Raw genomic sequence first — 14,892 nt, 5'->3', positions numbered from 1 at the left:
TTTATTTCCGATTCCAGGGCCTCCCAGGACCTCCCGGGACGATGGGCCCCACCGGCCAAGTGGGCGACCCTGGAGAGCGGGTAAGGCCGCCTGGGCTCCCGGCCGTGTCCCCGCTCTGGGACGGCGTTGCCATGGCGACGTCCTCCTCCGAGCGCCCGGGCCCCACAGCCTCTCACGCCACCGCTTCTCCTCGGGGCGAGGGGGTGGCTCCGGCCGGCTGGGGCAGGCGGCCCCTGCCCGTAAGGCCCAGAGGCTCTGGCCCCACCGAGGCCGCCAGGGCGTCAGGACGCGGCGAGGGCCGGCGCCCTCACCCTGGGACCGCGACCCAACAGCGCCGGCCCCAGAGCTCAGGCCGCGTGTTCACCGGGTCTGCAAGGACCCTTCCCCGTCCGGGCACCCCGGCCTCGGTCCCTCTGACCCCTCTTTCCTGGGAATCGGGGGGGGGGGCTGCTCTGGAGCAGAGGGGTGCATCCAGGGTCACCCTGGTCAGAGGGACGCGCCTCCGGTCCCTGCAGGAGGGATGAGGGATGAGGTCTGGACCCAGGAGGCGGCGGTTCCATTCTGACACCTAGTGGGGCTTCGTGGTACTGCAGCTTGGGGGCACCGGCTCAGCTTGGCTGTTGGTCTGTTCCTTTCACGTTGGTTTCCATGGGGACTATGAGCAGCCGTGTGGCAGCTGGCTGAGCTGGGAGACAGGCGTGTGTGCCCAATGGGCATCCCCCCAGGACCCGGCACGGCCGGGAGCAGCCGGTGCGGGGTGGCCGGTGCCTGAGGCCTGCCCGGAAGCTGCCCCGGGCGATTGGCCGGATGCCCGCGGTGGAGCCGCTGAGCGCTGGGTCAGCAGCTGGGTCAGGAGGAGGCTCCCTGGCTCTCTGTGGCCGTGACCTCAGTGTCCCGCTGGGTGGGGCCTCGAGCAGGACTCTCTGCCATTTGTGTGTGCGTGTTTGTGTGTATCTGTGGGTGCACATGTGTGTAACGTGTATTTGTGTGCGTGCATGTGCATAAATCTGTGTGGACACATGTGTATCTGTGTGTGTGTGTGTGTGTGTGTATGTGTGTGTGGCCGGTGGCTCTGGGGCCCGGAGTCGGCAGCTCATTCTCTGTGGCAGGGCCTCAGCTGCCCTATAGGCTGCCTGGCCCCGTGGTCCCCGCTTGCTGGCATCCTGCTCCCCCCGCCCCCTCCCCCCGTCGGCATCCTGGTTCCAGACAAGCAGGCGGCTGCTCTCCCGCCTCCTGGCCCGAATGCTGCCGTGGCTGCCTGTCTGCCCGGCTCGCTCCAAAGGCCCGCGGGAGACGTGGCACCGGCCCCACAGCGGTCCGCAGCTGGACCCAGGGGCGTGGCCAATCCACGGGGCACAGCAGATGCTGCTTCTCTGAGATGTGGGAGGGGAGCATGCGCTGTGCATGGTGCCGGACATGGCTGAGCTCTCAACCGCAGTGCTGCTCCCCGTGTCTGAGCAGGGGCTCCCGTGTCTGTCTGAGCAGGGGCTCCCCGTGTCTGAGCAGGTGCTCCCCGTGTCTGAGCAGGGGCTCCCCGTGTCTGTCTGAGAAGGTGCTCCCGTGTCTGTCTGAGCAGGTGCTCCCCGTGTCTGAGCAGGTGCTCCCCGTGTCTGAGCAGGGGCTCCCCGTGTCTGTCTGAGTAGGTGCTCCCCGTGTCTGAGCAGGTGCTCCCCGTGTCTGAGCAGGGGCTCCCCGTGTCTGTCTGAGAAGGTGCTCCCGTGTCTGTCTGAGCAGGTGCTCCCGTGTCTGTCTGAGCAGGGGCTCCCCGTGTCTGAGCAGGGGCTCCCCGTGTCTGTCTGAGAAGGTGCTCCCGTGTCTGTCTGAGCAGGTGCTCCCGTGTCTGTCTGAGCAGGGCCTCCCCATGTGTCTGAGCAGGTGCTCCCCGTGTCTGTCTGAGCAGGGGCTCCCCGTGTCTGTCTGAGCAGGGGCTCCCCGTGTCTGAGCAGGTGCTCCCGTGTCTGTCTGAGCAGGGGCTCCCCGTGTCTGAGCAGGTGCTCCCGTGTCTGTCTGAGCAGGTGCTCCCGTGTCTGAGCAGGTGCTCCCTGTGTCTGTCTGAGCAGGGGCTCCCTGTGTCTGTCTGAGCAGGGGCTCCTCGTGTCTGAGCAGGTGCTCCCGTGTCTGTCTGAGCAGGGGCTCCCCGTGTCTGAGCAGGTGCTCCCCGTGTCTGTCTGAGCAGGTGCTCCCGTGTCTGAGCAGGTGCTCCCTGTGTCTGTCTGAGCAGGGGCTCCCTGTGTCTGTCTGAGCAAGGGCTCCCCGTGTCTGTCTGAGCAGGGGCTCCCTGTTTCTGAGCAGGGGCTCCCCGTGTCTGTCTGAGCAGGGGCTCCCGTGTCTGAGCAGGTGCTCCCCATGTCTGTCTGAGCAGGGGCTCCCTGTTTCTGAGCAGGGGCTCCCCGTGTCTGAGCAGGGGCTCCCCGTGTCTGTCGGAGCAGGTGCTCCCGTGTCTGTCTGAGCAGGTGCTCCCGTGTCTGTCGGAGCAGGTGCTCCCGTGTCTGTCGGAGCAGGTGCTCCCGTGTCTGTCTGAGCAGGTGCTCCCGTGTCTGTCGGAGCAGGTGCTCCCGTGTCTGTCTGAGCAGGTGCTCCCGTGTCTGTCGGAGCAGGTGCTCCCGTGTCTGTCGGAGCAGGTGCTCCCGTGTCTGTCGGAGCAGGTGCTCCCGTGTCTGTCGGAGCAGGTGCTCCCGTGTCTGTCGGAGCAGGTGGCCATGTTGACCCCTTCCCTCTGGCAGCCCCACACAGACAGGGTGCGGTGGCCCTCGGTGACAGCCCAGAGGAGTCGCTCTGAGCAGCGGCCGGCTCTGCCTCCGTCCGGTGTGGGGGGAGACTGGAAGGGGTGCCTCAGGGTGGACGCCCCGATGCTCCATCCCTGACCTCCTGGACCCGCCCGGAGCTCCTCCTTCCTGCCCCTCCCCCGGGAGCACCTCCCCACCCCTCCCCAAGCGACACCCCTTCTCCGGCCTGGGCTCTGGAACGTTCCAGCCTCGGGCCTTACACTGCTCTGTGCTGGTCCATGTGTGTCCAGCTGGCCGTGGGGCCCCCCCTCCCCCCCGGCCCAGCTCCGACCCACTGCGCTCTGAGCACCCTCCCCGCTCTGTCCACAGGGCCCCCCTGGGCGCCCAGGCCTGCCGGGGGCCGACGGGCTGCCCGGCCCCCCCGGGACCATGCTCATGCTGCCCGTGAGTACCCGGCTTGTCGCGGGGGGGGGGGGGGGGGGGGGCGTGGCCAATGGGAGGGTGTGGCCGATGGGGAGTGGCCCGGGCTCTGCTTCCGAGGGGGACAATCTGGCCACAGACTCGCCCCAACCAGGGCACCGTGTCCGAGAGGCAGGCTCCTGGCGGGGGGCTAGGGGCCTTCGCAGAGGAGTGGACCCAGGGGCGCCCGGGCGCCCCCTCAGCAGGCGTGGGGTCAGGCCCCGGAGGAGAGCTGAGCCCTCCGCTGGTGACAACACCCCGTCACCACTTGGGCCCCCAGTGGGCGAACTCGCCAGAGGGTCCCCCGGGAGCTCGCCCTGCCCGTGACCTTGTGGGTGGAGGTCATGGGCATCTCCCTGGGGAGCCCAGGCCTCGGGGGAGAGCATGTGGCCGGCCGGCATGCACGGAGGGGGCAGCAGCCGCCCTGTCAGACCTGCGAGGATCCACGTCCCCGGCCCGGGGCCCAGTGTGGCGCCCACAGGGCACCGATGACCCGCCTCCTCGCAGTTCCGCTTCGGAGGGGGCGGCGATGCCGGATCCAAAGGCCCCATGGTCTCCGCCCAGGAGTCCCAGGCCCAAGCCATCCTGCAGCAGGCGCGGGTGAGTGGGGTCCGGGGGGTGGGGCTGGGTGAGTGGGGTCCGGGGGGTAGGGTGTGGGTGAGTGAGGTCCAGGGATCGGGGCTGGGTGAGTGGGGTCCGGGGGGTGGGGTGTGAATGAGTGGGGGCCTGGGGGTGGGGCTGGGTGAGTGGGGGCCTGGGGGTGGGGGGTGGGTGAGTGGGGGCCTGGGGGTGGGGGGTGGGTGAGTGGGGGCCTGGGGGTGGGGGGTGGGTGAGTGGGGGCCTGGGGGTGTGGCACGGGTGGCACAGAGCCTCTTCCCGCAGGACATGGCTCCTTGTGGGCAGGGGTGGGGGGTGGGCGCAGTCCACACGGGGCGGGCAGGCTGGCTGTGGGGCGGGCGGGTCGGGGGTGGACACACACACACACACACACACACACCCCGTGTCTGCTGGTGGCGGCTCCCCGGCTGAAGGCTCTCCAGCCACCGGAGGGCGCCAGACGCCTGAGAATAAAACGCTGCCCAGCCCGAGCAGCCTGTGGGACGCACGCCCCGCCGTCCAGCCCGGGGCGGGGGCTGGGGGCCGGGAGGTCAGCACGAGCTCTGAGCACCCACGGGAGGAGCACCCTCCCCAGAGGGAGAGGCACCACCTGGTCCACCGCCTCGTCTGTTCCCGTCCCGTCTCTCCGGCTGGCGTGGGAGCCCAGAGGGGCCCACGGGTGGCTCTGGGCTGCCTCCGACCGCCTCTCAGCGAGCCATCTCTGCCCCAGCGATTCCGGCCCCGGCCTCCCCTGCCCCGGCCTCCCCTTCCCCAGCCTCTTCTGCCCCAGCCTCATTGCCCCATCCTCTCTGCCCTGGCCTCCCCTGCCCCGGCCTCCCCCTGCCCCGTCCTCCCTGCCCCAGCCTCACTGCCCCATCGGCTCTGGCCCCTGGCCCTGGCGGCCACTCACCGCTCAGCCGGCCCCGTCTTCTCTTGCAGCTGGCGTTGAGGGGCCCGGCCGGCCCCATGGGTCTGACCGGGAGGCCCGGCCCTGTGGTAAGTCCCCGCGGGGAGCGGGCTCTGGCTGGTGGGAGCGGCCCTGGCGGCGGGGCCGGTGTGGGTCTGGCACCGGCTGCGTCCTGCCTGGCTGCGGGCCCTGGGATGTACACACACGGCCTGAGCCGCAGACTGCCCCCCAGCCCCCATGGTCAAGTTCACCCCGAAGGTCACCGTGGCTCTGCGGCTCTGGTCCCCCACTGTCCCCAGTTTCCATGGAAACTAGGAAGAGACCCAAACCATGAGCCCTCGCCGGTCCCAGGCGGGCAGGGCAGGGTCTCCGCCCCCACGGGGAGCCCTGTCCACGGGGGACCCCAACCCCGCCCCCCGCAGCTGTCACCTCTGCGTCCCTAACCGCCGTGTCCCCACAGGGCCCCCCCGGGAGTGGAGGCCTGAAGGGCGAGCCTGGCGACATGGGCCCGCAGGTGCGTGGGCCCCGGCTGGGCTCTCTGAGGGGCGTCTTGGGGGGCGGCTGTGACTCGGGGTGCGGGGGGGGGGTCCGTGGGTGTTGTCATGTGGTAGGAAGCTGGAGGGACCAGAAGCACTGGTGACCCCGGCAGGCGGCGGCGGGCGCTCCCCTGCCCAGCCCTCCCTCGGCGGCGGGTCCCTCGCCCTGTCCCAGGGTGGGTGCAGCTAGGGGGACAAGCCACAGGGACGAGAGTCTGCTTTTGTCTCTGAGACCCCTGGACAGGAACTGACCTTTGCCCTCTGACCTCGGACAGGGCCCCCGAGGGGTGCAGGGCCCGCCCGGCCCGACCGGAAAGCCTGGACGAAGGGTGAGTGTTTCCTGGCCCCTGACCGTCTGGGCACCGACTGGGCGGGTCCGAGCCGGGGCCGCCTCCCGTGTCCCAGGCATGGCCGTCCCCTGCCGGTCCCCGTCCCGGGCTAGCCGAGCCCGCGGTGCCTCCCCCAGGACTGGCCGGCCTCGGCCTCCCCGCCTCTCGGCCTCCCGGCCTCCGTCCTGAGCGTGCGCATTGAGTTTAACAAACATGTTCAAAATGTATTTTGGTTGAAGTCAGAGAGGAAGGGAGAGGGAGGGAGAGAAACATCGAGGGTGAGGGAGAATCATGGACCGGCTGCCTCCTGCACGCCCCCCACGGGGATCCAGCCTGCAACCTGGGCCTGTGTCCGCCCGGGAATGGCGCTGGGACCTCCGGTTCACAGGCCGATGCTCCGCCCTGAGCCGCGTGGCTGGGCCTGAGCACCGGCTTTAGCCTGAACTCTGAGCGGCGAGAAGGAGCTGCGCTGGGTGGCTGTCAGGGCCCTCGCTCCCCGCCCCCGTGCCCCCTCCCCTGCCCTGCTCCCCGAGTCCCCGCTGGCCGCCCCAGGCGGACCCGGCCCTGTGGTCCCTCTCCCCCCGAGAGGCCTCGCCTGCCGCCCGGTGCCATCGCCTCCCAGCACAGAGGGCGCGTGGCGTCGCCCGGCTGGCCGCCCCGGGGCGAGGCCGGGGAGCAGAGCGGGCGGGTCCCGGCCGGACGCGGGGTCTGGCCGTCGGGCGGGCACTGTCCTCGGCTCCCCCGGGAGCCGCTCGGGGCTGACCCTTCACCCTGTGTTCCAGGGCCGGGCTGGCAGTGACGGTGCGAGAGGGATGCCTGGCCAGACCGGCCCCAAGGTAGGCGCCACGCACGGCCTCGTGTCCTGTGCCGGTGACGTGGCTGGCACGCCGGTTACGGTGACGGACGCGGTTATGGGACAGGCAGCGATGCTCACCCCGTGCGGGCGGGGTCAGAGGGAGGGGGTGCTGTTAGGGTCCCACCGGCCCCGGCACGGCCCTGAGCAGGGTCAGTCGGTCCGTGGCCCGGGGTTGGCGGTGAGTTCCGTGAGCACGTGGTCAGTGAGTGTGGGGCACACCTGCTCCTCTGTGTGGGGGTGAGCGGTAGGGTGGCCCTGGGACAGGAGGGGGGAGAGCCGGGGCTACGGGCCCAGGCCAGGGGCACACGGGGTCCCGTCGGCGTGGCCTGAGCAGCCTGTCCTCCCCAGGGTGACCGCGGCTTCGACGGGCTGGCGGGGCTGCCCGGAGAGAAGGGCCACCGGGTGAGTGCGGGGCGGGGGCGGGGGGGCGGGGGGCGGGGGGCGGGGGGCGGGGAGGAGGCCGGGCAGGGGGAGGGAGCACCCAGCCCAGGTCCTGGCGGTCTGCGCGGGGCAGGCCGGGTCTCGGGGCCCTTCCTGCGGTCTCAGGAGGCTGGGGTGTGTCAGGGCCCCTCGATTCCAACGTGGCCGCTGAGGCGCCCCCCCAGGGGCCGTGGACGTGAGGCTGTGCTGGTGGAGGCTCCAGGAGGGCGGCCATCACGGAGGGCCAGTAGGGGGCGCAGGCTGGGGCTCGGTGGGTGTCTGGGGCAGGCACACCTGTGGCCCCTGGGCCGGGCCTAGCACAGCTGCCCCAGGATGGGGTTCCGGGTTCCGGGTTCCAGGGTCAGCCTCTGCTGGGGGAGCCGGCCAGGCCTCACCATCTCCTTCAGGTCCACCCCCCCCCCCCGGACTCCCCGAGGGGCTGCGTGGGGTGGGAGAGGAAGCCACGGGGGGCGGGGGGCAGGCCTGCGTGGCCCGCTCCGGGCGCTCACCTGGCTCTGGTTGGCTTCCAGGGTGACCCTGGTCCCTCGGGCCCCCCGGGACCCCCCGGAGAAGACGGAGACCGGGTACGTACCCCAGCCTCGCCCCCGCCTGCCCTCTCCTCCGGGCTTGGCCGGGGAGTGAGGGGGCACCGGTCGGTGGAGGGACATGATGTGGAGAGTGGGCGGGGCAGGCGGGACGGTGGGGGGAGCAGGGGCGGGGCAGGCGGGACCGTGGGGGGAGCTGGGGGCGGGGCAGGCGGGACCGTGGGGGGAGCTGGGGCGGGGCAGGCGGGACGGTGGGGGGAGCTGGGGGCGGGGCAGGCGGGACCGTGGGGGGAGCTGGGGGCGGGGCAGGCGGGACCGTGTGGGGAGCTGGGGGCGGGGCAGGCGGGACTGTGGGGGGAGCAGGGGCGGGGCAGGCGGGACTGTGGGGGGAGCAGGGGCGGGGCAGGCGGGACGGTGGGGGGAGCAGGGGCGGGGCAGGCGGGACGGTGGGGGGAGCAGGGGCAGGGGCAGGCGGGACGGTGGGGGGAGCAGGGGCGGGGCAGGCGGGACCGTGGGGGGAGCAGGGGCGGGGCAGGCGGGACCGTGGGGGGAGCAGGGGGCGGGGGCACCAGAGCCCAGACAAAAGCACACGGCAGATGTAGACCTTCCTCCTTCCCGCTGGTGGGCGTCAGGCCCCGGGGCCCCTCCTGCGGGACCGGTGCCCGGAGGGGAGGCGGGCGGGGGCGAGGGGCGGAGCTGGGGTGGGCAGTCTGGGGGTGACTGGCCGGGGCGGGAGGGCAGAGGCTGGGGCGGGTCTGGGCTGGCGCACTGAAGCTCACGTGTGTGTGTGTGTGTGTGTGTGTGTGTGTGTGTGTGTCTGTGTGCACACACGTCCGGGCGGGGCCTCAGCGCCTGAGCTAACCCGGCCCCGCTCCCTGCAGGGTGACGACGGAGAGGTCGGGCCCCGAGGGCTGCCCGGGGAGCCGGTGAGTGCTGACCGGGTTCCGTGTCCTCACGTGGGGCGGGGACCAGCCGGGAGGGGCGTCAGCCCGCGCTCCTCACACGTCCGGGGTCCCCCGGGCCCCGAGCCCCAGAGCGCTCCTCACGTCCGGGGTCCCCTGGGCCCCGAGCCCCAGAGCCCTCCTCACACGTCCGGGGTCCCCCGGGCCCCGAGCCCCAGAGCCCTCCTCACACGTCCGGGGTCCCCCGGGCCCCGAGCCCCAGAGCGCTCCTCTCACGTCCGGGGTCCCCCGGGCCCCGAGCCCCAGAGCGCTCCTCACACGTCCGGGGTCCCCCGGGCCCCGAGCCCCAGAGCCCTCCTCACACGTCCGGGGTCCCCCGGGCCCCGAGCCCCAGAGCACGGCGCTGGGCGCTGGCGGGGATTCCGGCTGCGAAGGCAGGAGCGTGGCCGGGCCTTCTCACGGCGCCCGCAGCTGGGCCCCCGTGGCCGTGACATCGGGCGCCTCGGCCCAGGCGCCAGCTCGCTGGGGGGCGGGGCGGGAGCCACGGGGGCGGCGGGCGCCGAGCGGCCGCTCAGATCTGTTCCCACACCTGCCCTCGCTGCCTGGGCGGGGACAGCGCGGCCACAGGGCCCCAGACCCCAGGCCGCCCCCGCCCCGCCCTGCCCGGCCCTGCCCGCGGGCGCCCGGCCCAGACCCGCGAGGGTGCCCTCTCCCCGAGGCACCCATAGCGCCCATCGGAGTCCCCATCCGCTCCGGTCCCCGTGGAGAGCCGGGGGCAGGGGGGAGAGGGGGCGGGCAGAGCGGGTGCTGGCCACGCCCCCTGGCAGCGCGGAGAGCAGCGTGGCAGCCTGCGGCATGGCCTGGACGGGCAGCAGGGTCTGTGCCCGGGGTGGGGGGGTGGCAGAGGCGGACCCCGGCCGAGTCCGCATCACCTGTGCTCTCTCCCTTCCAGGGGCCGCGCGGGCTGCTGGGGCCGAAGGGCCCCCCGGGCCCCCCGGGACCTCCCGTAAGTCCTGCCCCTGCTCGTGTGTCTGTCCCACCGTCGCCCCGCAGCCCCCCGGGCATTCCAGCCGCTGGCTCCCGCGCTGACCGCCGGGCTGGCTCACCGCTCCCAGAGCCAGGGTGCGGCGGCCAGAGCGGATGCCCACGCGCAGAAGGACCTGGCGGCGGGTGTGGGGGCGGTGGCCAGAGCCAGCTGGCGTGACAGCCCTGCCCTCACGCACACGTGTGCTGTTATAGACCCCTGTCCTCACGCACACGTGTGCTGTTATAGACCCCTGTCCTCACACACACGTGTGCTGTTATAGACCCCTGTCCTCACGCACACGTGTGCTGTTATAGACCCCTGTCCTCACACACACGTGTGCTGTTATAGACCCCTGTCCTCAGGCACACACGTGTGCTGTTATAGACCCCTGTCCTCATGCACAGGTGTGCTGTATAGACCCCTGTCCTCATGCACACACGTGTGCTGTTATAGACCCATGTCCTCACACACACGTGTGCTGTTATAGACCCATGTCCTCATGCATACATGTGTGCTGTTATAGACCCCTGTCCTCACGCACACGTGTGCTGTATAGACCCCTGTCCTCACACACACACACACGCGTGCTGTTATAGACCCCTGTCCTCAGGCACACACGTGTGCTGTTATAGACCCCTGTCCTCACGCACACACACGTGTGCTGTTATAGACCCCTGTCCTCACACACACACGTGTGCTGTTATAGACCCCTGTCCTCATGCATATACGTGTGCTGTTATAGACCCCTGTCCTCACACACACACATGTGTGCTGTTATAGACCCCTGTCCTCACACACACACGCGTGCTGTTATAGACCCCTGTCCTCAGGCACACACGTGTGCTGTTATAGACCCCTGTCCTCACGCACACACACGTGTGCTGTTATAGACCCCTGTCCTCACACACATGTGTGCTGTTATAGACCCCTGTCCTCACGCACACACGGGTCCTGTTATAAACACTGACCCGGACGCCACGTGCTCCCTGCTAGACAGCACTTCCAGCAGCTTCTGGAAGTTCTGGAAGGAGGGAGAAGCGCTTGGCTCCAGGGCGGCTTCCCCAGGGCCAGCCTGTCCACCCTCCCCGGCCCCTCGGCCCTGGGCTCACCTGCCCCCACACTGCGGGGCCCGAGCTCTGTGCCTCTGGCCCATCAGCCTTGGGGTTTACCTGGGGCCACGGCTGCCCCTCCGCGGCCGCGCGTCCTGTGACCCGGCGGCCGGGCCTTCTCCCACACTCAGTCCGCTCCCTCTCCTCAGGGCGTGACGGGGATGGACGGCCAGCCGGGCCCCAAAGGGAACGTGGTAAGTCCACGGGCCCCCTCCCAGCCAGGGCGGTGCCATCCCCCCCCAGACGGCGGTGGGGAGGGCCCTGGCCCCCACTGGGCAGGCCCCCGGGAGAGCCCACGCCAGCGGGGCCGGCCAGCCCAGCGGGGGATCCTCCTCACTGTGGGGGAGGGGTGAGCAGCCCCCCGGCCCCCCGGCCCCCGCGGTCCTGGGCGCTGGCGGACGGGCGTGGGGGGGGCACTTCCTGCCGGTGGACGTCTGGGCGGCGTTCCAGAGCAGGGGGCTCAGCCCGGGGTGGGCCTGCGGGCGCTGGTCTGGGCCGCCGGCCTTTCCCGTCGGCAGGGGACAGACTGGAAGGACTGAGGCCAGGATAGGGGCGCCCGGGCCCCCAAAGGAGGGGGTGCAGACCCGGCCTGCCCTCCAGAGCCCCCTTCATGGCTCTGCTTCCGCTGCCTGCAGGGCCCCCAGGGAGAGCCCGGCCCCCCCGGCCAGCAGGGCAACCCCGGCGCCCAGGTAAGCGGGTGGGCGGGTTTCCGGGCAGCGGGAGGCCAGGCTTCCGTGTGGAGCTGGGCCCCTCCCCTGAGCTGCCCCCTGCTGGCTGCCTGGAGGTGGCCTGGAACCAGCCGGTGCGGGAGGAGAGGGAGGGGGGAGGGGGGCGATGGGGGAAGGGGGGCCGGTGGGGAGGTGGGTGAGGGGGATGGTGGGTGTTGGGGAGGAGGGAACGATGGGGGAGGGGGACTGTGGGGGAGGGGGGTGTTGGGAGAGGGGGGCTGTGGGGGGAGGGGATGTGGGGGGGAGGTTCCCAGCCACCCGTTTCTGACCTCCGCCTGCTCTCCCCTCCCCAGGGCCTGCCAGGCCCCCAGGGCGCCATCGGGCCTCCAGGAGATAAGGTAGGTGGCCGGGCTGGGTGCAGGCACCCTCGCCTGCCTGCGGGTGCGGTCCAGGCCAGGGAGGACACTGGGCATCGCCAGCTGGGCATGCGAGCTTTGTCCTCCCGGTGGGGGGAGGCTGAGGCATATAGGCCAGAGGCCGTGGATCTTTGTCATTCACTCACTCTCTCATTCATTCACTCACTCTCTCGCTCACTCCCTCATTCATTCACTCTCTCATTCATTCACTCACTCCCTCGCTCACTCCCTCATTCATTCACTCTCTCATTTATTCACTCACTCACTCTCTCGCTCACTCCCTCATTCATTCACTCTCTAGCCTTGTGTAGGGAGACCAGGTTAGGAGGAAGAGTAAACATGGGGGCCCCGTTAAATTTGAGCCTGGCCAGGCCTGCCCCCCTGGGGCGCTGCCCCCACCTGGCCGGGCGTTTGTTCCGGTTGCAGCACCCGAAGGCCCGGGGGCAGCGGGCTGACCGGCCCGGCCGTGCTCCGTGTGCCGGAAACTTCCAGGCCGACGGTGGGGGCTGCCTCTGGGCCTCCCCTTCAGCAGTGGTCTCAGCAGAAAGGGGGTGTCCCGTGGGGCGTGCGGAGCCGGGGGGCAGCTGGGAGCCGGCGCCGGCTCACGGTCTGCTCCGTTCCAGGGCCCCCTGGGGAAGCCGGGCCTCCCAGGAATGCCGGGCGCCGACGGACCCCCGGTGAGTACCCGCTGGCCGCTCCCCGTCCGGCCCAGGGAGGGCTGGCCGGGCTCCGGCCGCCACGTGGTGCTGTCACTCACCGCCTGCCCCGGAGACAGCCCGGCCGCTCCGAGGCCGCGGCTGGGCCCGCGTTCCGGGACGTGTGTTCCCCGGGCGGTGACCGCGGGAGTGGGGACCTGGGGACCCAGCCTCGCAGCTTCCCTCGGAGGCGGGGCTGGCGCAGGCGGGCCCGTGTCCCCGTTGGAAGGAGGAGGCGTATGTGAGTGTATTTTGGGGCTCACGCGCCGCGGAGGGTGTGAGCAGGAGCCCGCCACGTGGGCCACAGCTGTGCGCCGAGCTGTGCTGCCGGGAACAGCGCGGTGGCAGATCGCCCGCGGGGGCGAGGGGGGCGGGCGCGTCAGTGTGTGTGTGTGTGTGTGTGTGTGTGTGTGTGCAGGGAAGGGAGTGGGCGGGACCTGGCCGGGCTGGCTCTGACTCTCACACTGCAGACCGCCTGCACAGGGGAGGGGATGGGGGGGAAGGGGCACCCCACCCACTAATGCGGCTTCTCTTTCCCACAGGGGCACCCTGGCAAAGAGGGCCCCCCCGGAGAGAAAGGAACCCAGGTTGGTGCAGCCGCGCTCCAGCCTGGGCGCCCCCTGCAGGACGGCCTGGGGCTGTCGCCTGGCCCTGCCCTGGGCCCGCCCACCGCTCAGAAGGGAGGCGGGCAGCTGCTCCCTCTCCCTGCCGTGGGACACCCCCGGTTTCTACGTGTGGGGGTGTGGGTGCAGTTCAAGGACCCCCCTCCGTGGGCGGCCCGCCTGCCTGCTCCCCCCCGGGCTCCATGCTGCTCCGGGCCCCTCGCGGGAGGTCTGTGCAATGACAGCTCAGCCCCGATTCCCACCACTTCCCCGGCCCGAGGCCCGGGCGTGGCCCAGGGCGCCTGGCCGTGGCTCGGTCCCGGGGACACCGCCTGTGCCTGCCTTTGCCGGGGGCTGGTGCGTGGCCGCGGCACCGGCCTGGGCCTTCCTGTGGCCCCTCCGGGTCTGCCCACAGGCCCTGCCCCCGAGAGGCGCTAACGGTGTCTCCCTTACTGCAGGGCCCCCCTGGCCCCCAGGGCCCCATCGGCTACCCCGGCCCCCGAGGAGTCAAGGTGAGGCTCCCCTGTGGGTGGTCAGGGTCGGGGCTGGGACTGCCGGCGCGCGTGTCCGTTTTCGGGATCCCTCCGTGGTCCCCTCCCTGCTGCTGCCACGGGAGCGGCCGGTCCCCCGTCTGCGTGTGGGCCGGCCCGGCCGGGGCCTGAGCCGGGCAGGGCGTGAGCACGGAGCCGGGAGGGCAGCTCCGGAGCCGGACAGTGACGACGCGGATGGCGGACGGTGCTCCTGGCCCCGGGCTCCTCACCGCAGGGGGACAGACTCCGGGCGGGGCTGGGCCAGCTCCGTCTGTCTGTCCGAGCCCGTCCCTCAGTCTCTCCACCTGGTCTCGGCCCTGTCCGCGGGCCGAGGGCCAGACTGCCCCGTGGGCTCGGAGTGCTGCCGCAGGGGCCGCTGGCAGCCGGGCCGCGCGAGGTGCCGGCCTCCTGGCTGCAGCACCAGCTCAGACGCTGGCGCGGAGACGGGACTGGCAGTGTGAGGTGGGGGGCTCGGACCCGGGTCCTGCGAGGCTCCGGGTGAGACGCTCCCCCTCCGTGTCTGCGCAGGGGGCGGACGGCATCCGTGGACTGAAGGGCACGAAGGGCGAGAAGGTGAGTCCCTCCTCCCGGCGGCCCCGCCCGCCCCAGCCGGCCCTGTCAGGTCTCCCCGCCAGCCTCCCGGTCCCCGCAGGGTGCCGCCCGGCCGCTGTGTCCTGCCCCCCTGGGCGCTGCCCCTCCTTCCAGAGCTGCCCCGTCCCCGGGGAGACGGCCCTCCCGCCCCCGCTCAGCTGGGCACACGGCTGCCCCGGGCCTGCAGCGGGCACGGCGCCCACCGAGACCACACAGGCCGCAGGGCCGCTCCGCCCAGGGGGCAGCCTGCAGGTCCCCGGGGGCCGAGCCGCTGCGGTGCTGAGCCCGCCTGGCCCTCGAGCTCTGTCCCTGGAAATGCAAAGCATGGACACAGGTCACGGGATGGACACACGTCACGGGGATGGACACACGTCACGGGGTGGACACACGTCACGGGGATGGACACACATCACGGGGTGGACACACATCACAGGATGGACACACGTCACGGGGATGGACACATGTCACGGGGGATGGACACGTCACGGGTCAGGGGACGGGCCTCGGACCCTCCCTCCAGCGTGCTCAGCGCGGGGCCGGGGCCCAGAGGCTCGGGCAGGGCCGTGGGCCGTGGGCCGTGGGCCGTGGGCCGTGGCGTGTGTGGCGTGGGGAGGCCATCGGGCGTGGGTTCCCGCGTGGAGACCGGTCCCCTCTCTCGCTGTCCAGGGCGAAGACGGCTTCCCGGGGTTCAAAGGAGACATGGGCATCAAGGGGGACCGGGTGAGTACCCGCAGGAAGTCTGGGGGCCCCCGGGGCCGCTTCTCAGAGCGGGGGACGGGGGACGCCTCTGAGGATCCCTGGTTCTAGGCAGCCCCCCCTGCAGCTCTCCGCTGCCCCTGGGGTGACCTCCTGGTGACCGGGGTCACCGTATGCTCTCCCCCCTCGGCCTGCACCTGCCCAGTGCTCAGCGGGACCAGATCTGGGCTGCAGAGCCGTTCACTGGCCCCGGGGGTTTTGTGCTGGAAGTGGGTGCGGCC

The 14,892-nt window shown here is 71.6% G+C and overlaps 1 protein-coding gene across 2 annotated transcripts in view; it reads left to right on the top strand.

Annotated features, from left to right (window-relative positions):
• COL5A1 (collagen type V alpha 1 chain) overlaps window positions 1-14,892 on the top strand; it is a 75,415-nt gene that overhangs the window by 32,395 nt on the left and 28,128 nt on the right. For both annotated transcript variants that reach the window (XM_084899637.1, XM_084899636.1), the window contains exons 11-29: window positions 18-80; window positions 3,096-3,170; window positions 3,693-3,785; window positions 4,722-4,778; window positions 5,150-5,203; window positions 5,501-5,554; window positions 6,337-6,390; window positions 6,759-6,812; window positions 7,361-7,414; window positions 8,257-8,301; window positions 9,230-9,283; window positions 10,563-10,607; window positions 11,049-11,102; window positions 11,435-11,479; window positions 12,121-12,174; window positions 12,735-12,779; window positions 13,253-13,306; window positions 13,853-13,897; window positions 14,582-14,635. In XM_084899637.1, coding sequence (XP_084755763.1) covers window positions 18-80; window positions 3,096-3,170; window positions 3,693-3,785; window positions 4,722-4,778; window positions 5,150-5,203; window positions 5,501-5,554; window positions 6,337-6,390; window positions 6,759-6,812; window positions 7,361-7,414; window positions 8,257-8,301; window positions 9,230-9,283; window positions 10,563-10,607; window positions 11,049-11,102; window positions 11,435-11,479; window positions 12,121-12,174; window positions 12,735-12,779; window positions 13,253-13,306; window positions 13,853-13,897; window positions 14,582-14,635 — 1,053 coding nt within the window. The remainder of the gene's footprint in view (window positions 1-17; window positions 81-3,095; window positions 3,171-3,692; window positions 3,786-4,721; window positions 4,779-5,149; window positions 5,204-5,500; window positions 5,555-6,336; window positions 6,391-6,758; window positions 6,813-7,360; window positions 7,415-8,256; window positions 8,302-9,229; window positions 9,284-10,562; window positions 10,608-11,048; window positions 11,103-11,434; window positions 11,480-12,120; window positions 12,175-12,734; window positions 12,780-13,252; window positions 13,307-13,852; window positions 13,898-14,581; window positions 14,636-14,892) is intronic.

The sequence above is a fragment of the Pipistrellus hanaki genome, assembly GCF_964339955.1.
Source record: "Pipistrellus hanaki genome assembly, chromosome: 11".
Lineage (NCBI taxonomy): Eukaryota > Metazoa > Chordata > Mammalia > Chiroptera > Vespertilionidae > Pipistrellus > Pipistrellus hanaki.
Note: the sequence above shows the minus strand (reverse complement) of the source record. Positions and strands in the feature narration are given on the sequence as shown.